General features: G+C 35.9%; 2 protein-coding genes and 1 long non-coding RNA gene across 3 annotated transcripts; 2 read left to right on the top strand and 1 right to left on the bottom strand.

Annotated features, from left to right (window-relative positions):
• Positions 1-200: 200 nt before the first annotated feature.
• LOC113298038 (probable galacturonosyltransferase 9) lies at positions 201-2,716 on the top strand. Its single transcript, XM_026546679.1, has 3 exons — positions 201-570; positions 661-1,914; positions 2,087-2,716. The coding sequence occupies exons 1-3, from the start codon at positions 409-411 to the stop codon at positions 2,360-2,362; spliced, it is 1,692 nt and encodes a 563-aa protein (XP_026402464.1). The 5' UTR covers positions 201-408; the 3' UTR covers positions 2,363-2,716.
• Positions 2,717-3,843: 1,127 nt separating this feature from the next.
• Positions 3,844-6,346, bottom strand: LOC113292869. The gene is made up of 5 exons (XM_026541698.1): positions 6,208-6,346; positions 6,065-6,129; positions 4,567-4,670; positions 4,162-4,216; positions 3,844-4,047 (listed from the first exon to the last, which is right to left on the bottom strand). The coding sequence occupies exons 1-5, from the start codon at positions 6,313-6,315 to the stop codon at positions 3,915-3,917; spliced, it is 465 nt and encodes a 154-aa protein (XP_026397483.1). The 5' UTR covers positions 6,316-6,346; the 3' UTR covers positions 3,844-3,914.
• Positions 6,347-11,218: 4,872 nt separating this feature from the next.
• On the top strand, positions 11,219-13,686 carry LOC113292867. Its single transcript, XR_003331913.1, has 3 exons — positions 11,219-11,495; positions 11,912-12,138; positions 13,098-13,686. It is a non-coding gene; the product is annotated as an uncharacterized LOC113292867 (long non-coding RNA).

Genomic DNA, 13,686 nt, shown 5'->3' with positions numbered 1-13,686 from the left:
CAGTTGTAACCTACAACAGTAGTGAATTTTCCCCTTTGTGGTAAAAGACCATATGAACTTATAAATGATTCTGTAAATATGACGTACAACATTTTAATTATCTTAATACATAATAATATGCTTCGAAAAAGAAAAAAAGAAAGCAGAATACAGAAAAAGAATTTATTTTATTCTTTTATAAAAAGAAAATTCATTTTGACTACGAAAACAATGATAGAATGTTATAGTGGGCATTTAGCAAAATTAACAATTGTAGTCTGTGTGAAACTCCAAGTTTCACAGTTTGTTTCTCACTAAAAATTCTAAAAACATCTTCTCTTTCTAAATTCTCAGATCTACACTGTAATTTTTCCTAATTTGATTCAAGAACTAATATCCTGAAGAAGAAGGGGAATAACATATCCAATAATGGCGGGTGGGATCCGAAGTGGTCGATCCTACAGTGGTAGTGGTGGTGGTGGAGGAGGAGCATTTCGGAATATCTTATCGTACAGGATCTTCGTTTCCGCCATGTTTACACTTCTCTTCTTCGCTACACTCTCTGTTCTTTTCACCTCTAATAACGATTCTGTAAGTCTTTAAATTCTCTTTTTCCTTACAAATTGTATGTTTATAATTTTTCTACTTTATAATTATTAGTGGTTTTGTGAAAAAAAACAGGTTCTTCCAAATTCAGGAACAGGACAACCTGTAAATGCATATGTACACAGAACATTTCTAGCATTGAAATCAGATCCATTAAAAACAAGATTGGATATGATTTATAAACAAGCTAATGATCATATTGCTTTAGTTAATGCTTACGCTGCTTATGCAAGAAAACTCAAACTTGACAATTCTAAACAACTTCGAGTTTTTGAAGATCTAGCTAGAAATTTCTCTGATCTTGTTACTCGTTCTACCTATAGAACTTCTTTATTTGAGACTGATGGTCCAATTGAAGAGGATATATTTAGACAATTTGAGAAAGAAGTTAAAGATAAAGTTAAATTTACTCGTTTATTAATCGGTGAAGCCAAAGAATCTTTCGATAACCAGCTTAAGATTCAGAAGTTAAAAGATACTATTTTTGCTGTTAATGAACAATTAACAAAGGCAAAAAGACACGGAGCTTTCTCTAGTTTAATTGCTGCAAAATCTATCCCGAAGAGTTTGCATTGTTTGGCAATGAGACTTGTTGAGGAAAGGATTGCTCATCCTGAAAAGTATAGAGACGAAGGGTATAAACCAGAATATGAAGATCCTAATCTTTATCATTATGCCATCTTTTCTGATAATGTGATTGCTGCTTCTGTTGTGGTGAATTCTGCCATTAAGAATGCTGATGAACCTCATAAGCATGTCTTCCACGTTGTTACTGATAAGATGAATTTAGCTGCAATGCAAGTTTGGTTCAGGATAAGACCTGTCGAAGGAGGTGCTCATGTTGAGGTTAAGGCTGTGGAGGATTATAAGTTTTTGAATGCATCTTACGCCCCAGTACTTCGGCAACTTGAATCTGCAAATTTGCAGAAGTTTTATTTTGAAAATCGGGCGGAAAATGCAACTAAGGATGCGAACAATATGAAATTCAGAAATCCCAAGTATTTATCTATGTTGAACCATTTGAGGTTTTATCTCCCTGAGATGTATCCTAAGTTGCATCAAATTTTGTTCTTGGATGATGATGTTGTCGTTCAAAAGGATTTAACAGGTTTATGGAAGATTGATATGGATGGCAAAGTTAATGGGGCAGTTGAGACTTGCTTTGGTTCATTTCATCGTTATGCTCAGTACATGAATTTCTCTCATCCTCTCATTAAAGAGAGGTTTAGTCCGAAGGCTTGCGCTTGGGCTTACGGAATGAATTTCTTTGATCTTGATGCATGGAGACGTGAGAAGTCCACAGAACAGTACCATTATTGGCAAACTTTGGTAAATATTTCCTATCCAGTTTTCATTTCAGTGGGAGTAGGGTGTTTTCTGTATCCCTTGTTCTGTTTTTATATTTTGGTTTGAATTTTGAGATTAGAAGGTTCTGAAATTTTTTCTCTCATGCATTAGAATTGAGTTTTCTAATTATTTTTTTGTTAATTCGTCTGAATAGAATGAGGACAGAACGTTGTGGAAATTGGGTACCCTCCCACCTGGTTTGATAACATTTTACTCAACTACAAAACCACTCGACAAATCTTGGCATGTTCTTGGGCTTGGGTATAATCCAAGTATAAGCATGGATGAGATACAAAATGCTGCAGTCATACATTATAACGGAAACATGAAGCCTTGGCTTGATATTGCCATGAACCAGTTCCGACCTCTTTGGACCAAGTACGTGGATTACAATATGGAATTTGTGCAGATGTGCAATTTTGGTCTCTAGATTAATTTCTTGCCTCATTGGAGAATGACGAGGTAATCCCGTAGCTAGTTGGTGTTTTGATCCTTTTAGTAACTGTGTTTTCGTAAAATCCATTAGTTACAACTTCTGAAGCAAAAGCGCAGTAGTGTCAATTGTCTACCTTTATTCTTTATGCTGGAGAAGTTACGAGATCTCCACTTCTGTAATATTTTTGTTTAGGTGTTGAGCAGTAAGGTCAGATTTCTTTGTACCACGAACAGTTTAGTTCTATAAACTTGAAGAAATTCATTATTCTTTTGTTGCCAATCAGCATGTCCCTGTATTGAGTGACTTGAAATGAAAGTTATATTATTGAATAAAATACTGGTTAACGAATGGTAGTTCTGTTTGATCTCTATTTTATGCCCAACCTGTCCTTGATAGTTGTCTTGCCACCGACTATTTACTCCAATAGTCGGCAGAAAGGGAAGTGAGAGAAACAGAATCAATATTTCGCAATGAAATAACTGTACAGATTGTGAATTTGTAACGAACCACTTCAGATGCTAACAGTAAGATGCTCATATTTTAAATTGACCTTTTACTTGAGTTATCTCAGCAGTTGTGTGATAGAAGAAGGTCCTTTGTCACCCTCTTTGTGGTTCTTTGTTCGGCGAGGTAGGTAAAATTAGGAAAGGAGTAGGAAATATTCAGTATAAATGAGTGTACTAGGGTTTAATTTCGGATGTACGCTCTCCTGTCTACTGATGTTGAATCTGCCTCTAGTTGGCATAACTCTTTGAGGATGTCGCCTTTACAACCAGAAGTTACTTAGCATCAATAGTTGTCCTGGACTCGTTCAATCATGCAACATATAATGATTATTAATGCAGATCAAATTAACTTGTGCAACCACGAGTCTAATGTCTTAAGGAATAGAATTCAAGTTCAGTTGCACCAAAAGCTTGAGAAATCATAAATGCTTTCCAAAAAACAAAAAAAACGCTGCAGCCCTTCCCTGGACTAGCCTACCTACAAGCGCAGATGATATGCAATAGTCCCGCATTTCATCACTATATAAAATTTGTCATCCGATCAGAGTAGAAGGATTTATGATGGAATGAAAACAGGCTATAAAGAAATCAAAGAAAAGGATTAGTACTGGCACACTGGGTACTTTTTGTTAACGGTAGCCTAATTGGCTAGGGACTTGAGTAATCCACCCAACTTTCATCTAGTTATAGATATGATTTATTCTGCGATTGGTTCAAACAAAGTGGGTTAGAGCCATTAAGTTGAGAATAATAAAGATGCATATGGGGGTGGTAATCCATTGTTGATGGTGGTTAATGCAGGGTTTGTGGTACTGAAGAAGAAAATGGTCAAAACCTCATCATCTACCTGTTGTTTTAAAAAACCTCTTCACTGCCCTGACACCATTGCAGATCTAACCTTATCAGACCCAAGATCCAAACTGGTTATGCGAGCATATGCTAATTTATACAGCGCTACTAATTTGTATGTGAAGTAAAAAAGTGTCTAAATTAACAATATTCTTCTGTGGGTTCCCATTACATGAAAAAACAGGATTCTCCTAACTGGAGCCCTTCTTAGATTGATATTTCTTGTTTGAGGAATAGTTCGAGGGTTCTGCTACTGAGGCAGATGACCTCCCATTATCTTCAAAACTCTGAACTGCATCTGTGAATGACCTTGTACATGGCCACCTAGATTTAACAAAAGAAGTAAATGAAAGAAAACATAAGGGAAAAATAAACTGCCTCAGGTTGGAGAAATCAGAACACGATATACAAAAAATTGAAATCATCAAGAACGCAAACCTGCTCGATTTTATAATATCATTCTCTATTGCAGTTTCATTTTCAAATATATTGCCTGTACAACAGCATGCCGGTTATTCAGAATGTTATATGGAAATAATACAATGACTGCTACCCATATAGCTGTCCAACCAGCAGAAGTCTGAAATACTTGAAGCATGGAACAAGTAAAAGAAAGGTATTGAGTATTTTGTTATTAGCTATCAGTTGGAAGGCCAGATGGGTAATCTGGTGGTTCTTTTTAGCAGTTTTCAACGAAGTGTCTTCATATTGTTTTTTGTGAGCCAAACAGAAAGGCAGTGAAAATGCAACTCATAACCAATAGTGTAGTAGGATTCAACACTCTTTTTCTAGTACCTAAACCACTAGTCAAGCATTTGAATCATATCCGCGATGGTTGCTTACCTCCATAGAAGTTCTTCATTGAGAAATATTTGGATTTTATACGACGAACATAATCGGATTCATATTTCTTGTACTTCTCATTGTACTCCGCTGAATCAAAATACCTTCAAATAGATAAAATGGAGTTAAATCATCAATAGTTTTGATATAAACCACTTACTTTGTCTCCCTTAATAATGCATACTCACCATATCAACCACAGGATACAATGGATGAGCTAATAAAATTGGCACATACTGTATAAAAGCAAGTACAACAACATAATGCATCCACTTATGAGCATCAAGCAAATTAGAATCTTCAAACGTGAAGGAGGAAAACGAAGTCCATGTAAAATTTTCAAACTCATAAGCAAAGATCAGCTGACTGCAAAACGATGAACTCAGACAAGTGACCTTTTACAATCCATCGATTTCAACACAATACTGATCCAACTAAATTTCACCTATTTCTCAGTATTTAATTCTCACATTGGCCTAATATTAGCATGTTCAGGAAAATTTATAAATGAATGGAATTCCCTTGAATAAACTTTACAAATTCGACCCTGTTCATTATGTATACTGCAATATATGAATATACTGGTATCAATGTAGCCCGATGATCCTATCTTTTCTCGGAATACCGGTTATCTTATTGGTCAAACTGTTTCACCTACCTCTCTCTTCAATGATCATATACTGATTATCTGGAAATATCTCAAGGGCCTAAAATGATATCAATACACTCTTTCGAATAAAAAAATATTCAGTATATTGAATAGAAAAATATTCAGTATACTGCATGTAATTTTCATCAATTTGAAGCAGTAACCCAAGTTAAACAATAAGTGCACAGATAGATCTGTCATATAACAACAAAATTTCTTGAATACACTACACATCTGCATTAACAAAACCCTAATCAGTATATAGTTGTCCACAAGTTCCACATTTGAAGCATAACTAAGAACAATACAAGCCGCATCATAGACAATATTAGAATAATCCTATCTTGGATTGTGCACGAACAGAAGTACCAAATTGTTCATGTCAGTGAAGCCTAAAAGAGAGCTAAAAATATATGGAAGGATAGGCAGGCAAATAATGTAACTTTTGGCGAGTTGAGGTGGTCAGATCAAAATATACGGAGTGTACCTCCAGAAGTGCATTTAGAATGATGGGAAAGTGGAAACAAGACCAGATAATAAGAATGTGATAGAAAATCTGGAATTGCGTTCTCCCACAAGTGAGGGAAGCGAGAGGTGAATCAAATTTGTGCATGATAATCACCATATAATGGAAAACCATATAGGTCTAGAAAACGCTAATTAACTATATAAAAGTGCAATGTTTCTCTCTTATTTTGATTCTCAGTTTGTTCATCAGATTCATCTTTATAAACACCATAATAGTGAACCCTTTATTTAAATTCAATGTAAAAGAGATAAATGAAAAGAAAATGAAAAAAAAAAAAAAATAGTGAACAGAATAAAAACAAGATGCTTCACAGAACTTACTCGGAGTTCTCCACTGAATCAGGCTTACTTTCTGAAATATCCACAGAACCATCGTTTAAATCACCCTACAAAGTTATAAAAATCTGAAGTATTAGAAATCGATAGGATTGAAATCTAGAGAGATATATAGAGGGAGAAAACACCTGTTGAGTACGTTGAGTTTGAAGGTTTAATTGTATTGGGGAGGTCGAAGGATTACTGAGAGCGTTGTGATCAGAAGAAGAAGGAACTGAAGTAGGTATAACAGCCATTGGTAAACCAAACTAAACAGAAACAACCCAAAATTTGAATTCCTAGCTAATGAAAATCGAAGACTTGATATTCTATTAGGGGTGTAAACCGGGCCGGGCCAGGTCACCTGGCCCCAAAACTAAGGCTGGGCTTAGTATTTAAGTATCCTTAGAAAAATTCAGACATAATTTGATGATCAAAGTCGGTTTTTCTACATACTCTCTCCAATTTGTAACAAAAAAATTAAAAGCAGCATATACGGAAGTTTCGAGCAGCTCAATCAATGAGAATCTTCATCAATTTCTATCCAGGACATACCAACAATCACAGAATTGTGACAGTGGACGGATTTTACGGAATCCCAGAAAACCAACCAAGGTTACCAGGAAACGTGAATGAAAATCGATGGTTAGAGAACTTCGCATTGCCACTGTTTCGGGGTCAAATGCCAGCAGAAATTCAGGAAGCTCTGAACGAATGCAGAGAGGATTATGCACCTCTGGAACCATACAACCAGAGATGGATACAAGACTCGAGGAGAATTCAGATGATCAACGGGCAGTGGCGGATAGCCCTAATTGGCCGCACGGTCCATGTTAGTATTTGCATGGAATTGTTGGGGGTTAGGGAATGACCCAACAATTCAAGTTCTGCAATCATTCCTGAGAAGTACAAAACCAAGCATTGTATTTCTCTTGGAAACTAAACTATATGAATCAGCTTCTGGTCCTATCTTGCGTAAACTTGGTTATTCTCATCATTGTGTCGTCCCAGTTATTGGACGCAGTAGTGGTCTATGGCTCTTATGGCAAGATGATGTACATGCAGAAGTGATATCTTCCTCCAAAAGTTTAATTCATCTTCAAGTGAATCAAAATGGCGCCTTTAGAGAATGGAATCTCATGTGTGTCTATGGTCCTCCTAACAGAGTTGATAGAGGAAACTTCTGGAAGAGTCTATCAACTTATTCTCAACATGTTGAAGGTCCTAAATGCTATATTGGGGACTTCAACGCTATCTCTTCTGTAAGAGAAAAATTCGGTGGTGATCAATCTTTGAATGGAACGATTACTCACTTTAATAACTTCATTAGAGATAATCACCTCCTGGATTTGGGTTTCTCAGGCCCGGCTTATACGTGGTCAAATGGTAGACAGTTTCAGGGTCTTATAAGACAAAGATTAGATCGTGTTATTGCCTCCCCAGATTGGTGTTTGATGTTTGAAAACTCGGGTGTCTTGCATCTTCCTAAAATCTCAAGTGATCACTCTCCAATCCTCCTCAACACTTGTAGAATTATTCCGAGAAATCCACCTTCTTATAAGTTTGAAGCTTACTGGTATACTCATCCGGAGTTTCTTAAAGTGGTGTTAGATTCTTGGAACATCAATTTACATGGAGATATGATTGAGAAATTAAAATATTTAGGCGGATTTCTTCAAAGTTGGAGTAAACATAAAATTGGGTGCATCAAAAACTCAATCAGCAAGCTGAAGAAGAAACTACTTCATCTTCAAGGTCTTAACCCATCAATGGCAACTTTACAACAAGAGAAACTTATCGCTAACCAGTTGAATGAGTATATTATAATGGAAGCTAACTATTGGGAACAAAGAATGAAACAAACATGGTTGAAAACAGGTGATAAAAACACAAAGCAATTCCATCTCTCGGTACAACATCGAAGGAAGAAAAACAATATCTCTAGCATACAAGCAGTCAATGGACAATGGCTAACAAACCCTAGTGCTATAGCAGATGAATTTATTTCTTTCTTCAGTGATTTGTTTCAAGAAGATCCAAGCACAATTTCGCTTACTGTCTTACAAGCTCCGTGTGAAGTGGTAGATCAAACAGAAAATACCAGTATAGCTTCAGTTCCTTCTTCTGAAGATATATGGAAGACAGTAAAAAACATGAATTCTTTTGGTTCACCGGGTCCAGACGGTTTCCCAGTAATCTTCTACAAAAAGTGTTGGTCAATAGTGGGAGAAGAAACAATCAAGTTCATTCAGAATTTTTTCAGTTCAGGCAGTCTACCGAGTAAGTTGAATCATACTCATATTAGTCTAATTCCTAAAGTTCAAACCCCTACTACAACAATGGAATTTCGTCTCATTTCTTTATGCAATGTCTTATACAAGTTTATAGCTAAACTTATTGCTGTAAGATTAAATCCCTATCTGAATTTGTTTATCTCTTGGAATCAAACGGCTTTTGTTAAGCATAAACAAATTACAGATAATATAGTCGTTGCAAAAGAAATTTTCCATTCAATGCATAAATCAAAATCGCAACAAGGGGTCTTTGCTTTAAAACTAGACATGTCGAAGGCGTATGATCGTGTTTCTTGGTCATTACTTAGCTTCATGCTTCATCAAATGGGTATACATGATCACTCTCATAATCTGATAATGAACTGCGCCTATACTTCAAGTTTTTCTGTCATTGTAAACGGTGCTCATTATGGAAACTTCAATAGTGGCAGAGGTCCGCGACAAGGTTTTCCACTATCACCAGCCTTATTCATAATTTTCTCGCAAGGATTATCTTTACCGGTGGCAAAATATGAAGAACTGAACCTATACAGCGGATATAAATTGAAACATGGAGGACCTTGTATCAGTCATCTCATGTTTGCCGATGATTTGTTTTTCTTCGGGAAAAATTCAGAGTATAATGGATATCAATTGAAGACAATCCTAGATACCTATGATTCTATTTCAGGTCAGATCATTAACTACTCCAAATCTTCAATTCACTTTAATTCTGGCTGCTCTAGTTTTCATAAAAGTAGAACTATACTAGAATTTGGGGTGAAGGAAATGGAAGTAAGTGAGAAATATCTGGGTTCTTATCCTATGAAATAAGATTATAACATTGAAACTCATAACCCCCTATTCTCCAAGTTTGATTGTAAACTAGCAGGTTATAGATCCTTCTTTGTGAATTCGACAGGGAGAACTGTTTTGTCGAAAAATGTTCTTTCAGCCATTCCAATTTATTCTATGGGTATCAATAAACTTCCAAAGGGAGTCATCAAACACATTTCACATATCCAACACTCTTTTTGGTGGGGAAACGATACCCGTACTAGGAAATGTCACTTCATCAATTGGGACAAAATGGAAAGAGCAAAAGAAGATGGTGGTCTTGGTTTGAGAAACATGGAGCAAGTAAATATTTCTCTAGTTGCAAAGCTAGTTTGGAGATTCTTAACATCTCCAGATGCTGCATGGGTGAAAATGTATTCTGCAAAATATCTTCATTCAGTTTCCTTCTGGGACTGCGAGGCAAAACCAGGAGATTCAAAACCCTGGAAAGACATGTTGTCTATCAAAGAAATATTCTTGAACAACTGCTGCTGGTTCATCGGGACAGGTAACTCAATCAAAATCTGGGAAGATCCCTGGATCCCAGGGATTCCGGGATTCAGACCAACTAGATTAAACCAGATAAGTATTGAGGTGAAGTTTGTTTCAGACTTGTTCATCCAAGGTCAGAAAGTCTGGGATATTCAGTTATTGTCGCAGCTATTTCCGGAAGATCAGGTTGAAATCATTGCTAGTATCTATATCCCACAAGAAGTTTCAATTGAAGATAAATTTGTTTGGTTGAAGACAAAATCTGGTGTTTTCAGTGCCAAATCTTGTTACAAGATTTTGGCTGACAACGTGGCTACCTCTTCTACAATCTCTTCATTTCCCTGGAAGAAGTTTTGGAAAAACATGAAAGTTATGCCAAAGATCCATACGTTTGTCTGGAAAGTCTTACACAATGGGCTAGCAGTTTATGAAAATCTTTCAAAGTTTAACACTCAAGTTCAAAATGTTTGCGTGTTTTGTAATTCGGAAGCGGAAACGGTGGATCATCTGTTTTTCTCCTGTCAGTTTTCAAGAGCTGCTTTTCAAGCAAGTCCTCTGCAGATTAATATTTCAGTAGGAGTTACACAAATGGAGATCATTCAACATTTGTTAGAACAGTCTGATCAAGGAATTATGCTAAATTTGGGAGCATGCATTCTGTGGAACATATGAAAGTCTAGAAATGACAAGGTGTTCAACAACGTGCAACAATCTGTACCCATCTGCATTCAAAAATCCCTTCAAGACTTTAAAAGCTTCGATTTACATCATGCCCTAAATTACTGCTCTTCAGTTCAAGTGCAAAGACATAATACATCTCGGTGGCAAGCTCCTCCTCGTTTCCACTTTAAAATCAATGTGGATGTAGCTTTTGTAGATGGAAGAGGCGCGGCTGCAGCTGTAGCACTAAACTCAGCAGGTAGACATTTGGGTAGTGCGGCTTTCTGTTTCAACTCATTCTCCTTAATGGTGGCAGAAGCAAAAGCGTACAGTCTTGGGGTCCAGCTAGCTACAAGAATTCAAGGCTCCAGAATCATTGTAGAAGGAGATGCTGAAGATATCCCTAAAGCAATATCAGGGAATACGAATGATATCCCGTGGAGTATTCGCTCCACTGTTCTTTCCATTCGTGGTAGCGTCAAGAATTTTAGTGATATTAATTTCACTGCGGTTCCTAGAGACGCAAACTCAATTGCACATGATTTAGTTCAATTTGCAATCTCAAACTTTCAAAACAGTTGGTGGTCTTTTGATGATCCACCTCATTGTATTATGCAACGTCTCAATTCTTTTGAGGATTAATTCAATGAAATATTTGTTTCCTTCAGAAAACAAAAAATCGGTTTTTCTATTAGCTTTTGGGTAGATTAATTAAAGTGAGAATGTTATAAACACCCCTACTATCCATGGATCCTACACAAATGTCCTTATCCAATATGTATATACCCCTCTCCTTCTAGAAGGAAACAAATTTTCTTGATAATCCCGTAAATACCCATTAATCTTTAAAGAAAAAAATGATTCGTATCATTTCATTTTTTATTTGAGATCTGAAATTTCTCTCTCTATTTTTCTCTCCTCCTGTCCTCCACTTTCATCCATTCCCACCACCACCATCAGCACCGTTTTCCGCCGCCGCAACCACTACCAACATCACAACATCTCCATCGCCACCATCGATAAAATTTCAGATCTTTAGGAATGAAAGAGAGAAAACGATCTTCATCGGAAATCATTTTCAGATTCAAAAACCATCAACAGTTTAGCATCATAATCATCTTCTTCTTCTTGGCTTGTCGCTGATCGAGAGATCTGATTTTAAGTTTCATTTTATGGTAATTTCGAACTCAAGATTTGAATTTTAATTCATTGAAGTTTTACAACTATTCGATTTGAAATGTTTCTACTTGTTATCTTTTGATGATTCTTATCAATTCAGTTAGTGATTACTTTCGAAAAATTTCATCAATGGATTTAGGGTTCATTAGGATGTTTCAATTGACCCTAAAATCTATCGATATGATGTTTCAATTCAGGGTTCTGAAGCATGCTAGCTCCATAAAGGCCTTTTGTTTGAAAAAATTGCAGTGGATGAATATACATCCTCAATTCCTGATGAAATTGCTTGCATTCTGTATTTGGTCATATGGCTTTGGTTGATCTATAACTTAATGTTAGCCATTAAGAAATTGATTGTTGATTAGAAGTTGATCTTATTAAATTAATATGGATTTTGTTGTATGCTTTACAGAATAATGGGAAGGATTCGAAAGCAAAGACCGGTGATAACGTTCTAAAGTCACTACTGGTGTTGTTGTAGAAGGAGAAGGGTGTTGCAGTAACTAGACCTGATGTCTAAACAGGTGATGGTGACATGGAAAAGAAACTAGTATATTTTGTAGAGATGATGGGTATCAAAATGTTGTTATGAGATGTTTATATATCATTTCAGATGGGGTGGAGGAGCAAACAGCTAAGGTATTATATGTCCACCAACTCAACTCTGGTAGATTTATAATAGGTTTCAGTAGATAATTAACTAGTTAAACTTGTAAAATAAAGAAGTGTACATGATGCTGATCAACAATTCACTTAGTTGCCTGCATAGTCAAAATAGGATAAGTTATTAGTGGAGGTTTTGATTAAATTATTGGTTTCTTAAACGTCGTTAACTAGTAGTTGAATTGCACTATTACTTACTTTTCGTCGAGTAATGTGTAGGTTTATTAGAACACACTTGTTGTTTCCACACGATGTTTTTTTTTTAATTTACTTGCCATCATCAAATTATCATTGATTTTGATTTGTTGTATACTGTTGATTCATTTAGCTCTAAATTGTTATTTTGGAAACTGGTACTTGACTTACTTTAAAATTCTTGTATGTTGGCCTTACTTAAACTAATCAGAATGTGAGCAAGCGAGAATGAGGAGTTAAATTTGCTGAATATTCGTTCTGGGTTTGTTCTTTTGTTTAGTTCATCAGCTACAAGGAAAGATAATTTCAGTAGTTAAGTAACAACATTCTATGAATATGTATCTTTTTTGTTTAAAATTTGTTGGTTCAAAGGTTTTGAAGTTGTTCTCGTTCCTTTTCACTATCTAGAAGCCGAAACTAAAATGCCATTCAGTTAGTGTTTCTTGATGGATTTTTAGTTGTTCTCGTTCCTTTTCCCTACTTTCACTATCTAAGAGTTAGATTTTTTGGAAACAACTAGTTGCATCCTTTTTATGGAAACAACTTGTATATGTTGGGTTCGTATTGAATTTCGGTTTTGGATTCTCTTCCATATGCTTGCAGGTAATTAATGTGTTTGCAACTGTTATTATCTTTGATAAGGATTGTGTTGGTTTTTACTAGTATTGTTATGCTGCGATGCTATAACAGCGGAAAATTCCATCTTTATGGATTAATCAGTTTTGTACTGACAAATGCAGATCATGAAAGCTCCAAGTTACCTCATTGTAGAAATGATCTTCTGCATCTAAAGTGCAGGTAAGTTGAACAAATTTTGTTTTACCTTTCAGGCTGTAAAGTTTGAACATGCAGTATTTGCATATGTCCGAACTATCACCTCCTGAATTAGTTGTGATAAAAAAAAAGCCAGAGGTATATCATGCCTCTGTGCTTGTGAACAAACTTGTTAGTTTTTATCCAATTCATGTGTGGAACATTCTAATATGGAAAGATATTTCACCCTGGCAAAGGAAGGTTTCAGAAGCTCCCCAATCTGATTAACATTATATTAGATAATCTGATTACGATATGCAAGGTAATCAATCTTACACTGGAATTTGGATATTACATTAGTTTCAGACTATCATGTCTTGGTATGAAAGAATCTCATCCAATATGCATTGGTAGTTTAGTTTGTAATTCTTGAAATTCATATGTAGCGAGTTTAGTTTGTAATTCTTGAACATATGTACATGGTTCTGTAGATGGGGAAAAACGAATTGCTGGTTTTTAAGAAATTGAGGAGATGACCGAACGGAGGAGACTCCTCGAACCGAGCGAAATGTTAAA

Source organism: Papaver somniferum, chromosome 7 (genome assembly GCF_003573695.1).
Source record: "Papaver somniferum cultivar HN1 chromosome 7, ASM357369v1, whole genome shotgun sequence".
NCBI classification, from domain to species: domain Eukaryota; kingdom Viridiplantae; phylum Streptophyta; class Magnoliopsida; order Ranunculales; family Papaveraceae; genus Papaver; species Papaver somniferum.
The sequence above is the reverse complement of the archived record's forward strand: the minus strand, read 5'-3'. Positions and strand labels throughout refer to the sequence as shown.

Bases quoted from the DNA above. Each gene is read 5' to 3' on its own strand.
- LOC113298038 (XM_026546679.1), top strand. From the start codon at position 409: ATGGCGGGTGGGATCCGAAGTGGTCGATCCTACAGTGGTAGTGGTGGT. The intron at 571-660 runs GTAAGTCTTTAA...GAAAAAAAACAG, and splicing joins TCACCTCTAATAACGATTCT to GTTCTTCCAAATTCAGGAAC. The intron at 1,915-2,086 runs GTAAATATTTCC...TCGTCTGAATAG, and splicing joins ACCATTATTGGCAAACTTTG to AATGAGGACAGAACGTTGTG.
- LOC113292869 (XM_026541698.1), bottom strand. From the start codon at position 6,315: ATGGCTGTTATACCTACTTCAGTTCCTTCTTCTTCTGATCACAACGCT. The intron at 4,671-6,064 runs GTAAGTTCTGTG...ATCTATTTGAAG, and splicing joins GATTCAGTGGAGAACTCCGA to GTATTTTGATTCAGCGGAGT. The intron at 4,048-4,161 runs GTTTGCGTTCTT...TGTTAAATCTAG, and splicing joins GATATTATAAAATCGAGCAG to GTGGCCATGTACAAGGTCAT.